This window comes from Oncorhynchus mykiss, chromosome 23 (assembly GCF_013265735.2).
Source record: "Oncorhynchus mykiss isolate Arlee chromosome 23, USDA_OmykA_1.1, whole genome shotgun sequence".
NCBI lineage: Eukaryota > Metazoa > Chordata > Actinopteri > Salmoniformes > Salmonidae > Oncorhynchus > Oncorhynchus mykiss.
The window spans coordinates 54,669,107-54,694,800 of record NC_048587.1 but is presented as its reverse complement, the minus strand read 5'-3'; the positions used below and the strand labels follow the sequence as shown (position 1 = coordinate 54,694,800).

Here is a 25,694-nt window from a genome sequence, read left to right as displayed (position 1 = left end):
GGAAGTGTATTCCATCTAGCCACAAGCGTACAAATATCATAACACCGGACAACAGCATTTGATTTCTCGTATGGGATATGTGGGGGCCATAATGTTTGGGAGCCAAATTAACGTATATTTCAGGCGAACAGAGAAAAAAATATCAGGCTCCACAAAAAATGGAATGCCCATCACTATATTATTTGTATTTGACATATACAATGTGATTAGTCTCAGATCTGCACAAATACAGAATGATTTCTAACGTTCCATAAACTCCATCACGTGACTGCATAATATGGTGTGTTTGTAAATTCCCTGTGGAGTGCTCTCTCGGCGTTCACAAAATCTGAACGTTGTCAGATTGTCAGTTTGTAAATCTAGAGCGGTTGCTCTAGGAGCGTTCAGAGCGCACACTGGAAGCTCTGGCAGATGAGTAGGGTTGATCCGAGCGTTCTGACCTCACAACAGCAGTCAAACTCCCAAGCTAACTGGTTAAATTGGCTAGCTACTTCCAGACACAAATGAGATAACACCTCACTCTGACCATTTTACTCGCCTTAGCAGAGCTGGTTAGGCTGTTTTCATGTTATCTAAAGCGTTGGAGACTGTAACTGATGCTGGCAATAATTTCATAACGTTTTTTCCCCCGACGTTAACGTACACAGGTCACATTCGACGGGTGTTGTATATTTGTAAATCCATCTGTTTTATTCTGTGCTCTGGCACACTCAGATGAGGGCGCTCTGAAATCGGAATAGATAGAATCAGAGTGAATTTACGAAAGCACCCATAATTAGTTTGGCTGTCTGGAACGCAGCCACAACGCACAAAAAAGAGCGAGCCAAATTCTTTTATCCGCCTCTGTGAGCTTGCAAGTGGCTAAATATCAAGCTAGACAGGATGAGGGGGTTACCTTTTTTTCTGTCTCTCCTTGTACTTCTGAAAATCGAATTAATCGTTGGAGTATGGAGGTAATTAAACTAACTACCCATTCTTCCCAAAATAAATTATCCAGCTAGATAACATGGGCGAACGTTATTAGCAAGTTCACGTAGCCTTTTCGTATCTTTTTAGCAAGCTAACTAAGCTTACAAAAAGGAGAGTATCAAGTAGATAACAATGTGTTCATGTAAATATAATATATTCATTTATTCTACAGATACAATAATATTTTGGAGGATGAAAACTTATTTACACTACAAAATGCGGTAAGTACTCTTAACTTCTAACTATTAGCAAAGACACTAGCTAACGCTAATGCTGGCTAGCTATAGCCAACAGGATACTAGATTGGTTCCACTTACAATTAATTAAAACAAGGAAGGAATATATATTTGATTATTGTTAAATATATCAAATTAGTTACACACACTTTTCATATTATAACCCAAAGTATAAGGTTGTAATAGCTACTCAGACTTCAGTGTGTTTAAAACGAGTTTTATAATTTAGGTTTTCCTCAAGTACGATGGATCTGACTTTGTTGAATGGGAGTATCCAGAGTGTTGTAATGTCAACAACAAAAGGTAAAGGAAAAATATGATGAAACAGACACTACATCTGCAGATGCCAAATGGTGAATGTAATTATTGAGCAATAGTTTACAGTTCCTCATTGGTTTTAAAGGATACCTTCATTGGCTTGACTTCTATCTGGCACTATTGTTTTTATTGTGAACTCCACTTAGCTCCCCAAATGCCATCATGAAATGCACTTCTCCTGGTTTCCAAATGGTAAAGCCATTGGTGTCTGTAAGTACCTTCTTCATTTGAACTGAATGTTAACAAAAAATTTAACTGAATGTTAACAAAAAATGATTTATTTGTAATACTTTCTATTGCATGATTTGAACAGTCACCAGAGGAAGAAGAGGCACGATATCTTTTCATCAGTGATTCATTTTTCAGTTTTATCTGGTATGCTGTAGTGCCTATTGACAGGTAAAATACTATTCTCTGTATTTTTGTAGAATATGGATTCTAGCTTTTGTGTGTTTTAATAATGGCCGTTTTAAATTGTTCTCCTTTAGAGGTTCAGCAGAAACAAGCTCCAAGGTAAAATGTATTTTACAACACAAAGATTTAGTAATAAATGGCAGCTTAACAGCAATGTAAATTGTCTGTTTTTCTATCAGAAAGTGAGAATGTGGATCATTGATCCAGAGCAAGCAGACCCTGCTGAAATTAACAACACTGCACTTGTACCCTCAACGGTGAGACCAGTTCTGGCATCGTCATCTCTGTCAAAAATTCATAAAAAGTATCTAAATTGTACCTACGATTTTCAGTTGCATTCTTGTCCCTCAGCAATCCAGATATATCACTAAGCACTTCTACAATAACGGACAGTACCCAGTGATCAAGTTAAAATCTAAGCAGACTCACTTGGGGCATTTCCAGAAAGATGGGTAAGCATACCACCCTAAGCCATATCATAAAAAACGAATTCTGACATACAAATAATACACAATATATACCCTCTACTATAGGTACTGGGAAGCAGTCATCCCTGGTGATGAAAGATTCAGCGATTTTCACATTTATGGTCAGCCAATCAGTTTCCAGCATCGCTTTGTCATAGACGGTCAGCACACATTCTACTGGCCAGAACCTGCAGAGCCCAATGGGGAGAGGGAGGTGTCTTTGCGTCTGGCCCCAGGAAGCCCTTTATCCCTGGTGTGGGGCACCTGTGAGCTCTACCGCGGCCTGCTCCTCTCCGACACAGGCGCCCTCATAACCAAGAATGCTTTCCTCACCTCTGAGGAGCTGAAGGTGGACCCAGGAACTTTGCCTGTCCCTCCCGAGGGATATTTCACTGTGGACCAAGCTGCTCTTCTTGAGGACGGCATCATATTTAGAATAGATGGCGCCCTCTACTGGAGGGACAACCAGGATCGTGTGCTGACAGAACATCCTCAACTTCCCACGAGTGGAGTGATGGGCCTCTATCAAAGAACGTGCTGCGCTAGTAACTACCCTGTTCAGGTAAGCATCAGCTCCTCCCAAAGGGATTCAATGTGGTTAAATGTGAAAATAGAATTAAATATGAAAATCAAAGGTGTAGTCCTTCCATCTCCACATTTATTCACTTGTAAATAACGTAGGTTTAGTCCAAATAAGACAAAGTCATATATTGTTTCTCAATGCATTTTCTTCTGCGTTTTCAGGATGTGGAACTGAGCTCTTTAATTGTGTGGAAAGACAATTTGTTGCTTGTGGGTCCAAAGAAATTAAAAAACCCGGGTAGGGAGAATTTCCTAAAAATTGTGTTGAAGGTTCCTCCAAGAGTCACCTATTTAACAGCATCATTCGGTTCCCACCCGGCCTCCCTGGCCACTCTGGTGATGTACTCTGTCCCAGGCGCTATCTCACGCAACTTCCTCACCAGTTACAATGAACTGGTCCCTAGTTGGATAACCAGCACATTCATGACCAAGTTTAAGCTGAAGGACATACCTAAAGGTCCATTTGAAATGCGCTTCCTGGAATCAGCCGATGCATCCCTGCTGCTGTGGAACAAAGAGACCATCCTCTATAGCTTTCACAATGACAACGAGTGGGGTGAGATCAGACCCTTCAATGCATCACATCTCAGTGCTGCAGCCTTTGGCAGTAAGATTCACCAAGTGACCTTGGGTAAGATCTCCTGAATCTTTTTGGTCAATTCAAAGACCTGCTGTGATTCTATTGGACTAAGTTGTATAATTTCATTTTTTATTTATTTAAACCACACTAAACAAAAATATAAACGCAACATGCAACAATTTCAAAGATTTGACTGAGTTTGTTCATATAAGGAAATCAGTCAATTAAAATGAATTAATCAGGCCCTAATCTATGGATTTCTCATGCCTGGGTGTACAGATATGCATCTGTTGGTCACAGATGTTTTAACAAAAGGTAGGGGGGGTGGATCAGAAAACCAGTCAGTATTTGGTATGACCACCATTTGCCTCATGCAGCGCAACACATCTTCGCATAGAGTTGATCAGGCTGTTGATTGTGACCTGTGGAATGTTGTCCCACTCCTCTTCAATGGCTGTGCGAAGTTGCTGGATATTTGCGGGAACTGGAACTTGACACATTTGCTTCGCGAGGCTGCAGAAAGGTTTGCAGCATGGAGAAGGTCATTTTCGCTGTCTGGGTTCCCTGCCCTGTTCGACCAAAGCGCTGATTGCTACTGGGACCTCCATGCTAAAAATGCTGAATGGAGACACATTGCCAATATTATTGGATTCCTTGGTCAGTTGAATGTGAAATAATTAGCTGGAAAGTGGAAGCTAGGTGCTGGCAATTTCTTAGCTAAGCTGTCTAGCAAAGGGGTTAGCTTTGTAATTAGATAGCTAGCTAACTGGCTTGACTGTTTATGAACTTCTGTTTGTACCACTGCATGGTAAAGCAACGCTCCAGTTAAAAATATTGAACGCATGCGGAACACAGAACGCACTGCAGCCTAGTGCGCCATCTCCAACGCATTGTTGCGGACAGCCCCATTAACAATGTTTGACCTCCGTCAGAACGCAAAGAGTTTGACATGACATGAGGCTGGAGGCGGCTTATAGAAATTAACATTTAATTCTCTGGCAACAGCTCTGGTGGACATTCCTGCAGAGGATTCCAATTGCACCCTGACTCAAAACGTGCGTGTGTGCATTGTGTTGTGTGACAAAACTGCACATTTTAGAGTGACCTTATATTGTCTCCAGCACAAGGTGCACCTGTGTAATGATCATGCTGTTTAATCAGCTTCTTGATATGCCACACCTGTCAGGTGGAAGGATTATCATGGCAAAGGAGAAATGCTCACTAACAGGGATTTTTGTACGGAAAATATTTGAGAAATAAGCTTTTTGTGCTTATGGAACATTTCTGGGATCTTTATTTCAGCTCATGAAACATGGGACCAACACTTAACATGTTGCGTTTATATTTTTATTCAGTATAGATGGTAATTTTCCATGAAGAAAAATTGCTTTAGTATTAGTATTTTTGTGGTAGTGGAAGAACTGGTGAATGGAGGGATGAAAGGAGGTTAAGTTGGACTGATTGGTGTGATAAAGGAATATGGATGTGTCGTGTCTTTGGCTATGCCGGATTAAGTGATATGACATGCTATTCTATAAAATCCTTTCTCTGTAATTAATATTACCTGATTGAGCTAATCATGTAAATGTAATTAACTAGAAAGTCGGGGCACCACAAAATTATATTTATAGAGCTGTTATCTCCCGAATCATCTCTTAAAGACCTAGTAATATTTTACATCAATAGCAGTCAATATTAATCGTCACCTTATTTCAGTCTCATCTGAAAGTTGTAAATTCTTGGTTATCTTCATGAACCCTGGCTAACAAGTTGAATCAGCAATACAAAATTGGGTTTAATTATTTATTTACTAAATACCTAACTAATCACACAGAATTACATATACACAGAATGAATCATACATTGATTACAAATTGTCAGAAAGGAAAACGTCCCTAGAGGACGGAACAGATGTGACAGCTGCTTACACAAAGAACGGGGGTTGGGTTTGAGTGAAAGAGCGGGAAGACTGAAGAACAAAGGGAGAAGCGATGTCTCTATCGGGCCGTAGGCAGCTACTCTATCGTAAATACAGAATCTTATGCATTCTAAATTACTGCCCATTTGGAAAAGGAAAATGCAATGAATATTTACTCTGAGCTACGCTTCGGTAGGTTGGTCGTATATGGAAGGCCGTGTTGCCCAACAGAGTCCTTTGTCCTTTGAAGAGTGTCCCCGGTGGTGAATTGGATACGTTGTAGTGTCGTCGTTGTGTGGTAGACGGGATACTCTGTCTGTCCTCTCCTAGCCCACGTTTACAGCGACCGCTGCTAACTCAACGGTTAGGATGTATCACTTCTGTAGCGAATAAGAGTTCAAAGTTCATACCATTCACAACCAAAGCTCACGCTGAAGTTGGCTTCGTTCTGTAGTTATTATCTGAATCCTTCTTTTTTTATTCTCTTATTTTTTTATTTTAATTTTACCCCCTTTTCTCCCCAATTTCGTGGTATACAATTGTTAGTAGTTACTATCTTGTCTCATCGCTACAACTCCCGTACAGGCTCGGGAGAGACGAAGGTCGAAATGTGTCCTCCGAAACACAACCCAACCAAGCCACACTGCTTCTTAACACAGCGCGCATCCAACCCGGAAGCCGGCCGCACCAATGTGTCGGAGGAAACACCGTGCACCTGGCGACCTGGTTAGCGTGCACCGCGGCCCGCCACAGGAGTCGCTGGTGCGCGATGAGACAAGGATATCCCTACCGGCCAAACCCTCCCTAACCCGGACGACGCTAGGCCAATTGTGCGTCGCCCCATGGACCTCCCGGTCGCGGCCGGCTGCGACAGAGCCTGGGCGCGAACCCGGAGTCTCTGGTGGCACAGCTAGCACTGCAAATTATCTGAATCCTTCTGACATCGGATCGTCATCCTAATGTACCCAGAACAGGAGGTTACATTTTCGTCAAGGGCTTATATAGTAGTTATTGGTAGTAGTTATGGCTGTTTCCATTTCAGATTTGAACATCAGAGAAGTAGACCAAGGTGTCATACCCTCTAATTTTAAGTCTACGGTGTGTTGTCAGGAAAAGTGAAGGTCGCTGATTTGAGTCAAAAGTCACTGTTTACTCATTGTGTCATGCTTAGAATATGCTCCCCCATTGTTATCACTTGAAAGTTCTGGAAAGTTCCATGGTAGTTAATTCAACAGTAGTGAACGACTCCAGGGCAGGCGGAGGTTCCTGGTGGAGAGCCAGACGCGATCACCATGATGGAACATGGGAGGCTATCTGCGGTGGCGATCCGCCTGTTCCTTCTGGCAACGTTCCAAACCACCTCTGCGCCCCGACTCTGGGATTTTTTTTGGAGTCGAGTCCCCACTACTATTTAACACTAAAATAGTTGATGTGGTTACTAAAACAGCAGTACCTCTTGATTGGTAGTAGATATTTCTGCTCATATTTCCAGATTTGAATAGCACAGAATTAGACAAAGATGTCGTACCCTCTAACTTTTTGTCTAACTAGTTGAGAAAGTGATCAAAACGGCAGTTGTTTGAAAACAATTAGACAAAGTTGTTGATGCGGTCACTAAAACAGTTGTATCGTTAGCTCTGTACAATATATTTCTGTTCCGATTCCAGATTTGATTAGCAGAGAAGTAGACCAAGTAGTTTAGTTAAAAGTTGTGAGGAAAAGTTGTTGATGCGGTTACAATTGTTTTTATATCTTTTGTCATGTAGAAGATAATTCTGTTCCCGATTCCAAATTTGAATAGCAGAGAAGTAGACCAAGATGTCATACGCTCTAAGTTTTTGTCTAGCTTGTTTGGAAAGTGGTCAAAGTAGCTGATTTTTGTAAAAAGTCACATTGTTTACAGTGAATGTTGGAAGTCATGATGTCACAGTGGGGAGCTTTAGACTGTTGAAAAAATCCCTTTACAGTGAATGAAGATGGTAAAATATAAAAAAAGACATCAAAACATTAAATGAAGGCACTATTCCAGACCATTTGACAAGTTTTGAAGTTTGAACAGTGTTTTTAGCTTAAACTGTGTAAGATGTCACATATAGGCCGTGAGTCAGGAAGCAGGTGCAGAAGGTGAGTTTAATAATGAAGAATGCAGATAAACAAAACATGAGAAGTGTACGGAATGTGAACGTGACATAAGATGAGTAGCGTGCAGAATGATAATAATAACTATATGGTAATTGTACATATGGTAGTACAATTGCTGGAACTTGCGTTACTTATTTAAAAATAGTTTTGTAGTAATGGTAGAAGTTTTACTTGACTATTTAATTAAAGCAAAGCCGTTTTAAACTATGTTAAGTTTTGAAAAACGTTATAGTAGTGGTAGTGTCTGCAGTAGTAAAGGTGGGGACTAGATATAGTTGGAAAAAGTAGGTAGATGAAAAGTTAGGATAGCCTGAACATATGTAAGTTGGTTTGGTGTCTCTTGCTTGAATGGTTCAAGAGTTAGGGAAAGGGGATACCTAGTCAGTTATACAATTGAATGCCTTCAACTAAAATGTCTCTTCCGCATTTAACACAACCCTTCTGAATCAGAGAGGTGCTGGGGGCTGCCTTAAATCGACATACATGTCCCCGCGCCCGAGGAACAGCGGGTTAACTGCCTTGCTCAGGGACAACAGATTTCTTTACCTTGTCAGCTCAGGGAGCCCAAAGCTCTAACCACCAGGCTACCTAATGTTGGTGTTATTTAATGCAAATGTACAGTGCATTCGGAAAGTATTCAGACCCCTTGACTTTTTCCACATTTTGTTACATTACAGCGTTATTCTAAAATGGATTAAATCGTTTTTCCCTCATCGGTCTACACACAATATCCCATAATGACAAAGCAAAAACAGCAAATAAAAATAATAACTGAAATATCACATTAACATAAGTATTCAGACCATTTACTCAGTTCTTTGTTGAAGCACCTTTGCCAGCGATTACAGCCTTGAGTCTTCTTGGGTATGACGCTACAAGCTTGGCACACCTGTATTTGGAGAGTTTGCACAGATACTTTCAGTTTTCTCCAGAGATGTTCTATCGTGTTCAAGTCCAGGCTCTGGCTGGGTCACTCAAGGACATTCAGAGACATGTCCCAAAGCCAATCCTGCATTGTCTTGGCTGTGTGCTTAGGGTTGTTGTCCTGTTGGAAGGTGAACCGTCGCCCCAATCTGAAGTCCTGAGCGCTCTGAGGCAGGTTTTCATCAAGGATCTCTCTGTACATGCTGCCACCACCATGTTTCACTGTAGGGATGGTGCCAAGTTTTTTCCAGACGTGAAGCATAGCAATCAGGCCAAAGAGTTCAATCTTGGTTTCGTCAGTCCTTTAGGTGCCTTTTGGCAAACATCAAGTGGGCTGTCGTGTGCCTTTTTTTCTGAGGAGTGGTTTCCCGACTGCCCACTCTACCATAAAGGCTTGATTGGTGGAGTGCTGCAGAGATGGTTGTCCTTCTGGAAGGTTCTCCCATCTCCACAGAAGAACTCTGAAGCTGTCAGAATGACAATCGGGTTCTTAGTCACTTCCCTGACCAAGACCCTTCTCCCCTGATTGCTCAGTTTGCTCAAGCTGTAGGAAGAGTCTTTGTGGTTCCAAACTTCTTCCATTTAAGATTGATGGAGGCCGCGGTGTGGTCTCGCATTGTCATTATGGGGTAGATTGATGAGGAAAACAACATGAATTTAATAAATGTTATAATACAGCCATAACGGAACAAAAAAATGAAAAGGTCAAGGGGTTTGAATACTTTCCAAATGCACTGTATATAGTTACAGTTGATAAAAGTTGTAAAGATTTTGAAGTTAGGATAACCTGAACCTGTGAAAGTTGGCTTGGTGTCCCTAGCTTGAACGGTTCAAGAATTACTGTTGACTTCTTGTTTACAAATGTATGCACATTTATTTAGTTATAGTTTATAAATGTCTTAAAGAATTTGATAGCCTGAATGTTTTAAAGTTGGTCTTGTAGCTTAATTGGCCAATGTGCAGGACCATTTTGAATTGCTACCTCTGTATTCCAATGGTTCTCATTCAAAGCCATCTTAATTTATGCACATTTAATGGTTATAGTTAAAAAATTATATATACTGTAGTATCAAAAGTATTTTGACAACAAGCAATCTAAGTAGGATCCGTCTAAACATCTCACCGTTGATTTGGAGTTAATAGCTTAAGTGGTGAAAGAGGAGATGGGTCTCAATTTTTTTTTTTTTGTAACATTCTAGTCTATTGAATTGCATTGCAATTGAATGCATTGGTATCCATTGCAATGGCTCGATTTGTGCTGCTCAATGATGCGATACGAGAGTGTTCTTAGCTGATGTTAGCTACAGTACCTGCTTTTCGACACTAAACTCTTGACAAACAGCTGTAACCTTTTTATCTACCTTTGTGTGAGTATCCATAGCAAGAGTTCTGTTTGAGCTGCTCAATGAGTACGGTTACATGTACACAATAATGAGATTATTGTGGATAGTCAGATTTATAAGAAGAATGATTTCCCTAATAATCGTGTTTACATGGACACATCTGAAATCAGGCTACCTAATGCCACTAACACAACATGCCATTGGAACACAGGAGTGATGATTGCTGATAATGGGCCTCTGTACGCCTATGCAGACATTTCATTAAAAAAATCAGCCGTTTCCAGCTACAATAGTCATTTACAACATTAACATTGTCTACACTATTTATGTTAAATTTGATGTTATTTTAATGGACAAATGTGCTTTTCTTTCAAAAACAAGGACATTTCTAAGTGACCCCAAACATTCAGTTGTTCTGAACTTACTCACGCTAAAGAGGGAGGCTCGCTGGGCTTGTGCTAGCACATTGGCAGATCAAATACACAGCTGGAATGCCGATTTAAGGTGTTACATGTCCTAATAATTCAAAAGATTGCTCAGAAAACCAGTTGTTTTAATCGGCGCATGCTTACTTCGATTTTGACCTTACGCCCATAAAGATAAGCAGAGTAAAGTGTTTACATGACTATTGCATAATCTGCCTACTGTTGTAATCAGTTTAATATCAAATTATTACTGCATGTAAACGTACTCAATGATGAGACATAACAGAGCTGTTAACTGACGCTATCTAGCTTATTTTTCATCACTAAACTACAAACACCTGCAATTTTTTATTGGTATAAGATTTTTTTTTTTTCATACGCCAGATGTCAATAGCAAAGAAGTAGAGGAAGATTTCATACCCTCTACATTTTTTCTGAATTGTTGGAAGTGGTCAAAACGGTGGCAGTTTGGGAAAAAGTTGGAAAATGTGTTAATCAGATTTATTTATAAAGTGGCTAGGAAAAACTCCAGTTACTAAAACAACTGTATCGTGAGATACGTTGCAGATATTTTTGTTCCGCTGACAGATTGGAATAGCAGAGAAGTAGATGAAGATTTCATCCCCTCTCACTTTTTGTCAAACCTATTGGGAAAGTGGTCAAAATTTCAGTTATTTATAAAAATGTGAGTACATTTTGTTGATGAGGTTACTTAAACAGCTGTAACGTTTTATCGGTACCAAATAATTCTGATATTATTTCAGATTTGAATAGCAGAGAAGTAGAAGATTTCATTAGTTTGGAAAGGCTTCTACATGGAACCCAAAAAACAGTTCTACTTGGAACCAAAAGTTCCAGATAGCACTTTTTTTTGTGTGTGTGTAGTTGTACATTTTATTGGTGTGCATCTTCTTTTATTTTCTGCCTCAGATCACTCCTGGAATATGCTGGTGAAGATGGAGAACAATATCCTGTTCTACTGTAAAGTGGGCATGCACGAGGTGGTGCGCTTGCACAAGTGGATGGAGCCGGACAGTCGCATGGTCCTCTACCTTAACCAGAAAGAGCAGATCAACATGCTCACCCTGACACCTGAGGGGCTGCACGTCCAGAAGTACCCCATGATGATGGAGACTAAGAGCGCCATGAAGGGCAGCTACCATGACTGTCCCTTCATCTCCTTTGAGCACAGTATGAACACCATTTCCTATAACATGGATAAGGGAGACCAGATGGTTCTGTGGGCTCAGATAGTCTACCCAGAGGGAAAAGGTGTGCACGTGAAGTTCCTCAGCAACAATGCGGACCTGCTTTATATTGAGCAGAAGTCTCACTTTGAGGGTGTGAACAGTGTGGACACAGTGAACACGGTGAGGCTGTCACTGTATTGATTATGTCATATACAGTGCTGCTCTTTACAGATTTCCTTTCGACAGATTTGTAGCATGTTTTGTTCTGCTGAACTTTGCTAATGCTCAGTGAAATAGATACATGACGAGTTACCGTATCTACATTTCTGAAGACTTATTTGATGCTTTTATTTGATTTTTCAGACATTTATAATCAGCCAGAAAGTGGATTACAGTGATGCAACGAGTTACACACATTTGACGTCAGTCCTTTTTGTTTGTCAATTTGTGATTGATGTTCATTCAAAGGCTTAATTTATCAGTTTTGGGAATATATATTCACATAAACTGTTAATTTACCTCACAGAAAAAAAACAAGTGGCATTGTTACCCTGGAACTAGTACCCAACCAGATTGGGAACACTTGTAATTTGCCAATGAGTCGGGTAACAATTTTTCAAACATATTCAACAATTACTGCATCTATATTTTACTGTAGCACATTGTTATTTACCAACTCTCATATTGTTGACAGATATCTCATTTTAATGTTGGCTGCCCACCAAATAGACATATCCGTGTTGCTAGGTAAGATTAAACTATTCTGTAAGATTTATATTCTCTAGACAGAGTTAGTGTGACTGATCTATTCTTTACCTGATAAACGTTCATGCTTTTACCCAAAGTGACTTACAGTCATGCATGCATTTTACATATTGGTGATCCCGGGAATCAAAGGCACTATCCTGGCGTCACAAGCACCATGCTCTACCCACTGAGCTACAAAGGACCACATTGTAGTGATGCCTTCTTGTTATTTCCAGGCCTTGGGGAATGCCATGCGAGATGTACAGCCTCACCAACTACACCATTTTAGGGTAATCAAGGATGTTGAGGGACTGTATTGTCTTCTATTAGTATCAGTTCTCTGCATTAAAACATTCTCTTTCATCTTAGGTCTGTACTCAGAGATCCACAACAAGACGATATAGTAAGTAATTTAGTTTGCGGTTGTCAGAAATACACCGTACTAAATGTTCCTGTTTGCTAGTATAGATATGTACTGTAACTACTATAGCTAATATTGCACCTGAGGCTAGAAATGGAAATAGTTTGAGTATTAAAATTGACATTTTAGTGTTGTAGTTAAATGTGATGTTTACAGTAAGGTATGTCATTTTTTATAAAAGTTAAATTGCCTTCATCATTGATTATATATTTATTATTGTTATAGGTTGTGCATTACGACTGGGAGAAATTTGGATGTCTACTCAAAACGCACTATAAAAATCCATTTCTCCCAAGCATTGACCTGTAAGTCAAAAAAAGAAAATGATACATTAACAGGAATGACTAAAACTATCAGAAATTCTTATTGGTTCACATATTTCTATGCGTGATTACATTTTTTTTATGTATTCAGGTACGATGGAGACAACTATGTTAGAAACGTCGACGCCAACTTCATAGTATGGGACAGATTTGGTCGGAAGGACTATTCTTTTAATGCAACCATGCGCCAGGTACAGTTTATACTCCTCTATCAAATAAGTGAACTTGGAGTGTGTTTGGGGCGGGTTTGACTTTTCCTTACCGGTATGCTCACTGGGGCTCCTTCAGGTTGCCTGTCTCCGTGAATCTCAGACCTGGATCTCCATGCTGACTGGGGGGAAAAGCCTGGAGGAGGCCTGGGGTCCGGAGGTACAGAGCTGTACTCTTTATATACTGTGGTTCTCATGATCTGTATACATTTCTACCTGAATCCCAGAATGCCACAATGCCAGAAACGTTGTTCTATAAACGTATATTCTTCTTATCCCCGTTCCAGAGCTACAGGACTTGTTTTAAGGTCAGCCCTGGCAAGTTGGGGAACCTGGACCAGCCTTATGAAATAATGAACAGAAGCTCCAAAAACTTTCTGACATTTTCCCAGGTGGACAGTGCTACCTATGTGTTTAATGTCAAGATACTGGACCCCAATTACAGGTGAATGACCACTGTCCAGGGTTGGGGTCAATTCCAATTTCATTTGAAATTCCAATTAAATTCTTGAATTCACTCATCAAGTGGAGAATTTATGTTGAATTACATTCGAAATGTCAACAACCTTCAAGTTATGGAATTGGAATTAGACTGTTTGGACTGTTTGAATTAGTATTATAAAAACATTTAATCTATTGAATTGGAATTAGACTGTTTGGACTGTTTGAATTAGTATTATAAAAACATTTAATCTATTGAATTGGAATTTGATATTTGTACATTTCCCAGTCAATGGAATTAATGGACTTAGTTTTAAAAGTTGACTGCAGGATTTAAAAAATAATAAGAAGAATTTCAAATTGCATTTACCGGTATATACTTCCAGTATAGCTAGGCTGAACGGTGGCATGATCAGCCTGAAACCCTGAGGGGAATTGAATTATAATTTGTGCAATTGTTGGGGGATAATGTTGAATTGGGAATAGAGTTGTGGGAATTTACCTGACATTGGAATTGAGAGGAATTTAATGATCTCTGAATTCAAAGACTGACCTGGAATTTGAATTTAATTAAATTGAATTTACAAGGAGAGAGAATTTAATTTGTGGAATGCATTCCAACCCTGCCACTGTCCTGTGGTTTTATTGGGACCCCCCCAGTGGTTGCAGAACAAATAACTTACTCCATCCCCTTTGAACCAAAACAAACGCACACAAATCTAATTTTATTGGTCACATGCTCCAAATACAACCGGTGTACACTTCACAGTATAATTCTTACTTAAGAGCCCATTCCCAACAATGCAGAGTTAAAAAGTAAGACAAATATTTGCTTAATAAAGAAGGAAATAGTTACTCCATAACAAGGCTATATACAAGGAGTACCAGGACTGAGTCAATGTGCAGGGTAATTGAGGTAATACAGTATGTACACGTGTGTGTAGGGGTAAAAGTGACTAGGCCATCAGAATATACACTGACAAAAATATAAACGCAACATCCCGCAATTTCAAAGATTTTACTGAGTTACAGTTCAAGGAAATCAGTCAATTTAAATAAATTCATTATGCCCGAAACGATGGATTTCACATGACTGGGAATAGATATGCATCTGTTGGTCACAGAGACCTTTAAAAAAATTAGGGACGTGGATCAGAAAACCTCAGTATCTGGTGTGAACACATCTCCATCTAGAGTTGTTCAGGCTGTTGATTTGTGGCCTTTGGAATGTTGTCCCACTCCTCATCAATGTCTGTGCGAAGTTGCTGGATATTGGCGGGAAATGGAACACGGTGTCATACACAACGATCCAGAGCATCCCAAACGTGCTCAATGGGTGACATGTTTGGCTAGTATGCAGGCCATGGAAGAACTGGGACATGTTCAGCTTATGGTAGAGAAATGAACATTCAATTCTGGCAACAGCTCTGGTGGACATTGCTGAAGTCAGCATGCCAATTGCACATTCCCTCAACTTGACAACTGTGGCATTGTGTTGTGTGACAAAACTGTACATTTTAGAGTGGCCTTATATTGTCCCCAGCACAAGGTGCACCTGTGTAATGATCATGTTTAATCAGCTTCTTGATATGCTCCACCTGTCAGGTGGATGGATTATCTTGGCAAAGTAGAAATTCTCACTAACGGATGTAAACAACTTTGTTTGAGAGAAGTAAGCTTTTTGTGAGTATGGAACATTTCTGGGATCTTTTATTTCAGCTCGTGAAACAACACTTTACATGTTGTGTTTATTTTAGTTCAATGTAGAATAAACTGAGTAGCAGCAGCGTGTGTGAAAGTGTCTTATGTGAGTGTGGCGTCAATAAGCATGTGTGTGTTGGGAGTGTCAGTGTGGTATGTGAGTGTGTGGGTAGAGTCGAGTGACTGCATCAAGACAGTGCAAAATAATTAAGATAAATAATAAAGGGGGTCAGTGTAAATTTGTCTGGGTAGCTATTTGATTAACTGTTCAGCGGTCTCACAGATTGGGGGTAGAAGCTGCTCAGGTGCGTTTTGGTCCCAGATTTGGCGCATCTGTACCGCTTGCCATGTGGTAGCAGAGAGATCAGTCTATTTTTAGGACCTTCCTCTTACACCGCCTGGTATAGAGGTCCTGCATGGCAGGGAGTTTGACCCTAGGGAGGTACTGGGGCATACGCAGTACCCTCTGTAGCGCCTTGCGTTTGGATGCCGAGCAGTTGCCATACCAAGCATTGATGTAGCCAGTCAAGATGCTCTCAATGGTGCAGCTACAAAACTGTTTGAGGATCTCAAGGCCCATGACAAATCTTTTCAGCCTCCTGAGAGGGAAGAGATGTTGACGTGCCATCTTAACAACTGTTGGTGAGTTTGTACCATGATAGATCCTTAGTGATGTGGACACTGAGGAACGTGAAGCTCTCGACCCGCTCCACTACAGCCCCGTCAATGTAAATGGGGGCGTGTTTGGCCCTCAGTTTTCTGTAGTCCACAATCATTTCTTTGTCTTGCCCACGTTGAGGGAGAGGTTGTCCTGGCAGGTGGTGCCAGGTCTCTGACATCCTCCCTATAGGCTGCCCCATCATCATTGGTGATCAGGCTTACCACCGTCGTGTTGTCGCCAAACTTAATGATGGTGTTGGAATCTTAGATATGTTTTTGGTTGTTGAATCAATTAGATTAATCACATTTCAAGCGTATCTTTCAAATTAACTTTATATCAGAATGTTTTGGCAAGTAAGCTGGCTAAGTCATTGATCCTGCTTTGTAGTATACACCTCAGAAATGTATTTAGGGGACATTGTTGAGTGGACTTGTTTGTGTGACTTACATGTGTCCATGCCTAGAAAGTAATTGGTCTCTGCTGATAATGTATTGTAGTAACAGGTGGCGGCCACAAGGTGGCAGCTGTCAAACACATTTTATCCTCATGTCTGTCGGTGCTTTTCATCAGGTCCTGTTAAAATTTATTTTTCTATACCAAAGATTAAAATAAAATGGAACACTGCCTTCAACCAGCTTCATCTATTTTCTCTTCTCAGCTTCTGTGACCTTCATGCTGTGTTTGCAGTCCAGACCTATGGCATTACAATTCCGTAAGTTATGGGGCAGAGAAAATGGCTATGATAAATAACATGACATATTGCTTTTCAGCATTGCTTAAATGTTCTAGGTCAATTGCGCACCAACTATCTTTGCATTCTTTTTTCATTACAGGAAGTATCAGCATCTAACTACATATGTGGCCATTGTTTTTACCCTTTTCTCACTCTGTATACTGGGCTACAGTTACTGTCGATATGTGACTATTTTCAGGAATCTGCTGGCAACCAAAAGGCATAAATATGAATAGGTAATTCAAATACTTTCACTAAAAGTGGTTTTATTTATTATTTATTATTATTTTATGTTTATCAGTTATGCATTTTTGAGTCATGTATTTTATAGATTGTTATGGTCTCCAACATGTCTCTGCAGTTAATGGAATTGAAATAAGATGTTTAAGAACCAATCCCAAAAGTAATGTTTAACTTTGAACTTTTTGTCTTGATTTCTTGGTGCTTTTTCAAAAATTGTATAATAAACCAAAGCTGGGTAGTTATGTCTAACCTTCAGTTGTCATTCATTACTATTTTGCTAGATTAGATGGATTATTTAAAGCAATAGCTATTTGATGACGTTTCTCAGTCTTCATATAATGTATTATAAATGTTAGGTTGATTAATGGATAGCTGTGAAATCAGCGATTTCCAGGTTGATTAAACGACTCGATGGATCGTTATCTGAGAATTGTGTACATTTTCAGTTGGATATTTTTGTGGGGAAATAATATTCAACTTCGAAAATAGTTATTAGAAGAGATTTCATTTTGATGTTTGAATGGCAATTTCACGCAGAAAAGATGCACGCTCACTAACAACTCTATATCATCGCAAACTGTCCCCAGTCAGTACTGTAGCTATATTGCCGGCCAGCCGACTGCCTTGCACAGCTGTTTGCTTATGGAGAAAATTGCACAAAGCTTTCGGATGCGGGACTCTTGTGAACTACTTGCTGAACTGAAGGTAAAATTTACCTGTTTGTACTATTAACCTAGTAGTTAGCTAACTAGGTAAAACCAGCGCAACAAATAAGTAAAAGTAACTAGTTAGTGTGTGGATCGAAAAAGAAAACTGGCGAAAGTGCATCAGGACCCGAAGAAATACCTGATGGCAAACGAAATGATCATTTTGAACGTTTATGATATGGTAAGTTAATGTTCCATTTACATTGTTTAAATGTAAGACCACTAACCAAAATACAGCAACTCGCAGCTAACGTATTCCGAACGACCGGTATTTAATTGACCTAACGTTAGTTTTAAAGCGAGCTAGCTATCCAGCTAGCTACTGTAGCTAACAAGACTCGTGTTTGAAGCGTAGGATGGATGGAGCATTGGAAGAGCCCCGAACTACTGCTGATGTATGGAAATGTTAACCCCCAAATTAAGGGTTTAACTGGGCTAACAGCCAGGGTCAGGATGTTGGACTGTCTCCGGCTGCGTCTGTTTTGTAATCTGGCCAAATCATGATCTGCCTTTCGGCGGGAAACAAAAACAGCCAGCACAGATTCTGACTGTCATGGGGAAACCGAGGTAAAGACAGTTTCAGGTTGGATATTCGCCTGTAGGTTTCCTTACGTCCTCCAACAGCAGTTAGGGACCAAAAACATTTAGTCGATTTACATCTCACACTATTTTAAATTATGTATTTACTTTTTTGAATTTCAAAAGCTCTTTGGCTGTATGACCTACTGACTTCAAACAAGTTTCAGAATGTCCACTCAGTGGGCCTACACATTGTACACCCTTTAGTTTGTTCATTTTCATATCACACATTTCTACATGAATTTTTCAAACTTTAACATTTCAATAAGTCCTTGGTCATGTGACCTACTGACTTAAAACAAGGTTCAGAATGTACACTGACTACCCTTATATATTGCACACACCTTAGTTTGTCCATTTTCATCTCACTCGATTTTACATTAATTTTTAAAACTTTAACATTTCAATAGCTCCTTGGTCATGTAACCTACTGACTTCAAACAAGGTTCAGAATGTCCACTCAGTGGGCCTACATATTGCACAACCTTTAGTTTGTCCATTTTCATCTCACATGGTTTTACATGAATTTTTCCAAATGTAAATCTTCAATAGCTCTTGGTCATGTGACCTACTGGACTCAAACTAGAATGTCCATGGACTAGCCTTCTATATTGCACACTCTTGTGTACTGTGAAATCATCTGGTGTAATGTACATTTGATAGTTTAATTTCAATAGCTCCTTGGTCATGTCAATTACATACCTAAGAAGTCTGCAGTCGATATACACCCATATTGCATAACCAAGTCAATAGCTACCTTTCCCCTTTCAGTCTGCTTTGCGCATGTCTGAAAGTGACAGAGCCAGCAGCCAAGAGTTTTTCACACTATGTCATAAAAAATTATAACACTTATGTAAAATGCTCATATGTATTAGATCCAGTACAATGGGATAACTAAGACCTGAATTTGAATGCAGCGTGTTCCAATTCCTCCTCCTCTTTTTGTCCAGCAGGGTCAACCAAAAACACTTGGCCTGTTGGTTCATGCAGATACTGGGGAAGAAACGTATTGATCCCTTAAATGATTTTACTATTAAATCACCCATATCACAACCCTCATACCTCTTCACAAAAATGTACCTAAATCAATTTTGGAAAAAGGATTTGACTCACAATGAACTTCCAGTGGTTCTGGTTCACATTCAAGAAATCAATGACAGCATTGTTGTTATTGTCATGTTATGACTGGTATTTATTACCTCACCCACAAGCCATTTGTGGGGCTGCAGAGGTTTAAACTCTGAATGAGGGAGAAGGAAAGAGGACCTCACAACAGCATCCACCACCTCACAATTGTTTCGCCACAGAGCTGTGACCTGCAATATGCAAATAAAACACATTTAGAAGAGTTATTGTCTGCTTAAACATGAACTGAAAACAAACTATCACAATCCTTTAACATAAAAAAAAACATACCTGGCCTGCAGCCTCGTTGTCTTGGAGTGATGTTGCCTCATCCCTGCTTTCATATATTCTTGTGGTGTGCCTTCCCTGCTGGTTTCTTTTTACCCTTCTTTGTCTCAGGTAATTGTCTGGGAGGCTGGAAATACTTTGACCTGCACTTGAGGTGAGTATTATCTTTGTCTCTTGGCCCACTGCTCCTCTTCCTGGTCCAACGGCTTGTTGTGGTAGGGGGATTTAGTGAACGGTGATTCTGGCAGATCATATTTTATTATGTGCTCCCTATACCTTCCTTGGAGGGTGGCATGCATTTTCAAAATGAATTCAGCTGGATGGAGGAATTTCTTCTTTTGCAAAATGGAATGCTTCATTATCCAGAACCACTGTTCCACATAGCAGTTGGTGTCCTGTGATTTCACTGATTGCAATGTTGGTCACATTACAATATCTTGTAAGGTCACCCAGCAGTATTCCACTCCATAGGGGGAAAATGGCCATGTAAGTGTCCATTAGAACATCGATTATCCCAGGGCAGAAAAAAACAACATTTTCCTTCAGAAGACTCTGCAAATGTTTAAGAACTGACATGAATTTAAAACCTGTTATGGCTGCATCCCTTTGTTCTCAATTTCCGCCTGAAGACATACCCAAATCTAACTGCCTGTAGCTCAGCCCCAGAGGCAAGGATATGCATATTCTTGGTATCATTTGAATGGAAACATTCTGAAGTTTGTGGAAATGTTAATTGAATGTAGGAGAATAACACAGTAGATCTGGTGGAAGAAAAGAGAAAGAAGGAGCATACGTTTTCTGTTTTTTATTGTTGTAGTATCATCTTTCACATGTACTAGAATAGCCACACAGACAGATAGGATGCTGGAGATAATTTTTATGGATAACACAAGAGGGCTATCACTGTGAAAGAAAACATAAAAAAAATATTTGGATTGTATGAGCCTTTTATCACATAAAATAAACAGATATATATATTGTATAGAGCAGAGGGAACCGTCACTAAGGGGAAGTGCTGTTCCATTCAACTCCCTCTCCTGAACAGCACCCAATGGCTATTTCATATGGAAATGGAGAGGAGTAGCAGGCGCAGTGGCCGTGTGTGTGTTTGCTGTTCTACTCCATTCCATTAGAATAAAAAAATGGAAAATATAATCTGACATGGGGAGAAAAGGAAAAAAAAATATATATATATAATAATAAATATATAAATATATATATATAATAATATATATATATAAATATATATAAATAATGATATATATATAATGATATAATATATATATATATATATATATATATATGTCTCAGCAGATTCAGCCACACAGGCCACCAGCAGCTTGAAGAGGTCCTTCGGCATCAGGTTGATCAGATGCTCATAGCCAATATCCATAGGAGCACAGAGATATGAAGGATATGAACAGAGGAACAACCAGGATCTGGGGCCGTCCCACTGAACAAAAACTGGTTGAATTGTTTTTCCATTATATCTTACCAAATAACATGAACATTCAATGTCTCCATCTAGAAATGTGATGATCATGACAATAGTATTACACACCCACAGAGAAAATAATGTAACCATCTCATTTACCTGACTTACCTAAACCTTTGACAAAGTTGATAAAGCACATGATGTAGTCAGTTGCTGCGTTGGCGAACACCTGAATGTTGTCTGTGTTGATAAACGCTTCAAAGACATCAAACACAGGTGCCTGAGACTTCCCTGCATTAGAGACAATGCAGAAAACAACCTCGATAAAGGGACAGGAACCTCCTTAGAGAGAGGAGACGAGGCTCCAACATAACTCCACAGACAACCCAGAGAAACAGTATGTGACAACAGAAATATGTTACCAGTGCAGTACATTAGGGAATACAATCATACACAGAAACATTGATATGTAATAAACTCTATGACTAGGCTGCCTGTCAGACATATGGAGTATTCTCCTATCAGGTAGTCTTTTATGTCTGTCCCATGCACGGTCCTCAGGGCTCTGAATAGAGGTCTCCAGCCAGACTGGATCTGAGCGGAACGCATCTCTACCAGCTCCCCTATGGACGTGACCACCTGACAGACAAACAGTAGGACCTTAACTACCGGGTCAACTAATTATAAGAGGGTATTAAGGAGGCCTTGTGTGTGTGGGAGACAACTAACCTGATCCTGCACATCCTCGTCACACAGCTCCAGCTGCATGATGTGTTGGAAGGGTCTGAAGAGTGCCTTGTTAAAGTGGAAGTGAGGAAGCTCTGCCCAGCTGGTCAGAACCTCCATCAGAACATCATGGATGAAGGACACAGCCTTCTTGGATACATGGTGCTCTTTGTGGCAGGCAGCCTCGGAAATGACAGAGAGATGAACAGAACTCAGAACAATATATGTCTAATTTAATCTGCAGAAAGAGTAACCTGTTATGCCACGCCAGATCAGTGATCGTGGAGGAGAGGACATAAGCAAAGGAGGCCACACAGTTGAGACGCAGTCCCTGAGCTCCTACCCCCACCAGGTGTGTTGCTCCTACCCAGGTGTGGTGCTCCTACCTCCACCAGGTGTGTTTCTCCTACCCAGGTGTGGTGCTCCTACCTCCACCAGGTGTGGTTCTCCTACCTGTGTGTTGCTCCTACCCAGGTGTGGTGCTCCTACCTCCACCAGGTGTGTTGCTCCTACTCGTGTGTTTCTCCAACCTGTGTGTTGTTCCTACCGCCACCAGGTGTGATGCTCCTACCTGTGTGTTGTTCCTACCACCACCAGGTGTGGTGCTCCTACCTGTGTGTTTCTCCTACCCAGGTGTGGTGCTCCTACCTGTGTGTTTCTCCTACCCAGGTGTTGTGCTTCTACCGGTGTGTTGTTCCTACCTCCACCAGGTGTGGTTCCTCACGATCCGCAGCATGGCTTCCCCCAGGTGGAACAGGTGCAGGGCGCTACACCTGTCCATGGTGGCCTTGGCCTCTCCTACAAAGACAAAGGCAACATGATGGTTCAATGCTCCTGTAAAAAGGGAATTTTTCCATGAACATTGTGGATCAGACCTGTGTCTAACTTTTGATTACCACTTTTGGGACTGTTCCATTGTACTGGGCTAATTTGACCCAGGGTTTTGACCTGGGTCTGTTGGGAATGACAGCGTGTTGTGTTTGGTACCTGGCATGGCTAAGGAATAGTCTCCTGTCTCAGTGACTGATTCAAAGAGCTGGGACTGAGATGCCTTCCTCAGCTGGTGCAGGAAACCCACCAGGCCAACCAGGTTCAGCTTATAGACGGAGTCCTCAAATAACCTGCAAAAAAGGACACACAGTGAAGAGCAAATGATTGTCAATGTATTCTTCAAACAGCAGAATGGAATCACCACAAGCCAATTGGAAATCTGTGGGACTATTAGGACAGTGGAACATCTGCTAGATAAAAGGGGTTTTATTATTTTCACTAAAAGAAGCCCAGTAACAGTCAAACGTTTGGACACACCTACTCATTCAAGGGCTTTTTTTTATTTTTACTATTTGCTACATTGTAGAATAATAGTGAAAACATCAAAACTATGAAATAACACATAAGGAATCATGTAGTAACCAAATAAGTGTTAAACAAATCAAAATATATTTTATATATTTCAAAGTAGCCACCCTTTGCCTTGATGACAGCTTGGCATTCTCTCAACCATCAGGCTATAGCTCATCCATCATGGCCTATGTCCAGAAGAGAACATGCTGCATGACCATGTGACTCTTTGTACAATCAATAGTAGCAGTACTGCGTTTACACATGCAGACAATCCTGATCTTTTGACAAATTAGATCACCTCTAAAAAAGATCTGAAATGAAGAGATCTTCTGTGATTGGTCAAAAGACCAATTAGTGGGAAAATATCAGATTTGGCCTGCATGTGTAAATGCAGCAGTACTGGCCTGGATCAAATACAGTCAAATACTTTAAAGTATTTGAGCTGCGCTTGATCCACACTGCCACCTGGTGGCTACTTTCTTTACATGGCAGGCTGTTTTGTTACTGACTTAAATTACAACATTTGTTTTTCAGCCTAGTAGCATTCCTCAACAGCAACTACATTGTTTTATATTGCTATTCAGACATGAAAGTCAATGAAACAGAAATCACAATATGAAACCGAGTATGTGATTCAGAGACCGTGGACAAAACATTACAGTCCTGTAGCCTATAATACGGTACTGCACTGGTCCCCGTCATCAGGCTGCGGTCCAGGTCTTTCCCCCTGCTGCTCTCCCTCAGCAGCTCCTGGATGGACTGGGGCTGAATGACCGGCTGGCTGCTCAGGTCCAGCTCTCTGTCCGGACTGGCCTTGCCGCACAAATCCAGCCCCAGATCTACGGCCTGCTGGGCTTGGGTGATGGTCATGGTGGCCTGGGAGCTTCCGTCGCTGAAATGGCTGTGCTCCAGAGAGCTGACATATTCACTAACCCTGTGTAGACAGAGACAGGTACGCTACTGTATTGCTCAGTGTCGTTACAGAGATGAGTGTTATTAACCTGTGGTTGCAACTGCATCAAGAATCCACTGTCCTACGCTGTCATGAATGCATCCGCTGTCCTACGCTGTCATGAATGCATCCGTTGTCCTACGCTGTCATGAATGCATCCACTGTCCTATGCTGTCATGAATGCATCCACTGTTCTACGCTGTCATGAATGCGTCCACTGTTCTACGCTGTCATGAATGCATCCACTGTCCTACGCTGTCCTGAATGCATCCACTGTCCTACGCTGTCCTGAATGCATCCACTGTCCTGAATGCATACGCTGTCCTGAATGCATCCACTGTCCTACGCTGTCATAAATGCACCCACTGTCATGAATGCATCCACTGTCCTACACTGTCATGAATGCATCCAATGTCCTACACTGTCATGAATGCATCCACTCTCCTACACTGTCATGAATGCATCCACTGTCCTACGCTGTCATGAATGCATCCACTGTCCTACACTGTCATGAATGCATCTGCTGTCCTACGCTGTCATGAATGGATCCACTGTCCTGCGCTGTCATGAATGCATCCACTGTCCTACGCTGTCATGAATGCATCCACTGTCCTACGCTGTCATGAATGCATCCACTGTCCTACGCTGTCATGAATGTATCCACTGTCATGAACGCATCCAATGCCAAACCTGTCATGAATGGATCCACTGTTCTACGCTGTCATGAATGCATCCACTGTCCTACACTGTCATGAATGCATCCACTGTCCTACGCTGTCATGAATGCATCCACTGTCCTACACTGTCATGAACGCATCCAATGTCATACGCTGTCTGGAACGCATCCACTGTCCTACGCTGTCTGGAACGCATCCACTGTCCTACGCTGTCATGAACGCATCCACTGTCCTACGCTGTCATGAATGCATCCACTGTCCTACGCTATCATGATTGCATCCACTGTCCTACGCTGTCATGAACGCATCCGATGTCAAAGCTGTCATGAATGCATCCGATGTCCTACGCTGTCATGAATGCATCCACTGTCCTACGCTGTCGTGAATGTATCCACTGTCATGAATGTATTCACTGTCATACGCTGTCATGAACGCATCCGATGTCCTACGCTGTCATGAACGCATCCGATGTCCTACGCTGTCATGAATGTATCCACTGTCCTACGCTGTCATGAATGCATCCGATGTCCTACGCTGTCATGAATGTATCCACTGTCCTACGCTGTCATGAATGCATCCGATGTCCTACGCTGTCATGAAGGCCTGTCTCAGCCTTTTCTGAGTTGTTATGGAGAGGGTTTCTTCTTCTCTCTCTGCATCTCCTGCTCTGCCACAGCTTGGCTGTGTTACCGGAAGACGTGGGGCCAGCAGTCCTGGTTGTGGCTGCCCATTTCTAGGCCGACATTGAAGATGGCCTCCATGCAGAGCACATGGGCCGTGTGTAGCCGCACCCCCTGAGGACGTCCCATCTGCTCCAGTTTCTGCTCCACACGCTGCTTGACTGAGAAACACACACAGGACCAGAATAGATCCC

General features: G+C 41.1%; 1 protein-coding gene across 2 annotated transcripts; it reads left to right on the top strand.

The window, feature by feature from the left end:
* Positions 1–458: 458 nt before the first annotated feature.
* On the top strand, positions 459–17,236 carry LOC110502987 (cation channel sperm-associated protein subunit epsilon). 2 transcript variants are annotated; one of them, XM_036960818.1, is made up of 22 exons: positions 459–953; positions 1,142–1,190; positions 1,435–1,508; positions 1,670–1,733; positions 1,837–1,922; positions 2,012–2,036; positions 2,117–2,194; positions 2,289–2,389; positions 2,471–2,966; positions 3,149–3,542; positions 11,249–11,688; positions 11,872–11,930; positions 12,035–12,113; positions 12,203–12,255; positions 12,492–12,545; positions 12,625–12,658; positions 12,902–12,981; positions 13,091–13,190; positions 13,288–13,368; positions 13,496–13,653; positions 16,670–16,723; positions 16,845–17,236. In XM_036960818.1, the coding sequence occupies exons 1-22, from the start codon at positions 883–885 to the stop codon at positions 16,978–16,980; spliced, it is 2,766 nt and encodes a 921-aa protein (XP_036816713.1). In that variant the 5' UTR covers positions 459–882; the 3' UTR covers positions 16,981–17,236. The 2 variants fall into 2 exon arrangements, with proteins under 2 accessions (XP_036816713.1, XP_036816712.1); XM_036960817.1 differs by having other exon boundaries at positions 3,149–3,617.
* Positions 17,237–25,694: the final 8,458 nt, after the last annotated feature.

What these genes read in the sequence shown, in the direction of transcription:
- LOC110502987 (XM_036960817.1), top strand. Translation starts at nt 883, where the DNA reads ATGAGGGGGTTACCTTTTTTTCTGTCTCTCCTTGTACTTCTGAAAATC. An exon ending in TTAATCGTTGGAGTATGGAG is followed by an intron (nt 954 to 1,141) that starts GTAATTAAACTA and finishes TTTATTCTACAG; the next exon opens with ATACAATAATATTTTGGAGG. An exon ending in CTGCACTTGTACCCTCAACG is followed by an intron (nt 2,195 to 2,288) that starts GTGAGACCAGTT and finishes CTTGTCCCTCAG; the next exon opens with CAATCCAGATATATCACTAA.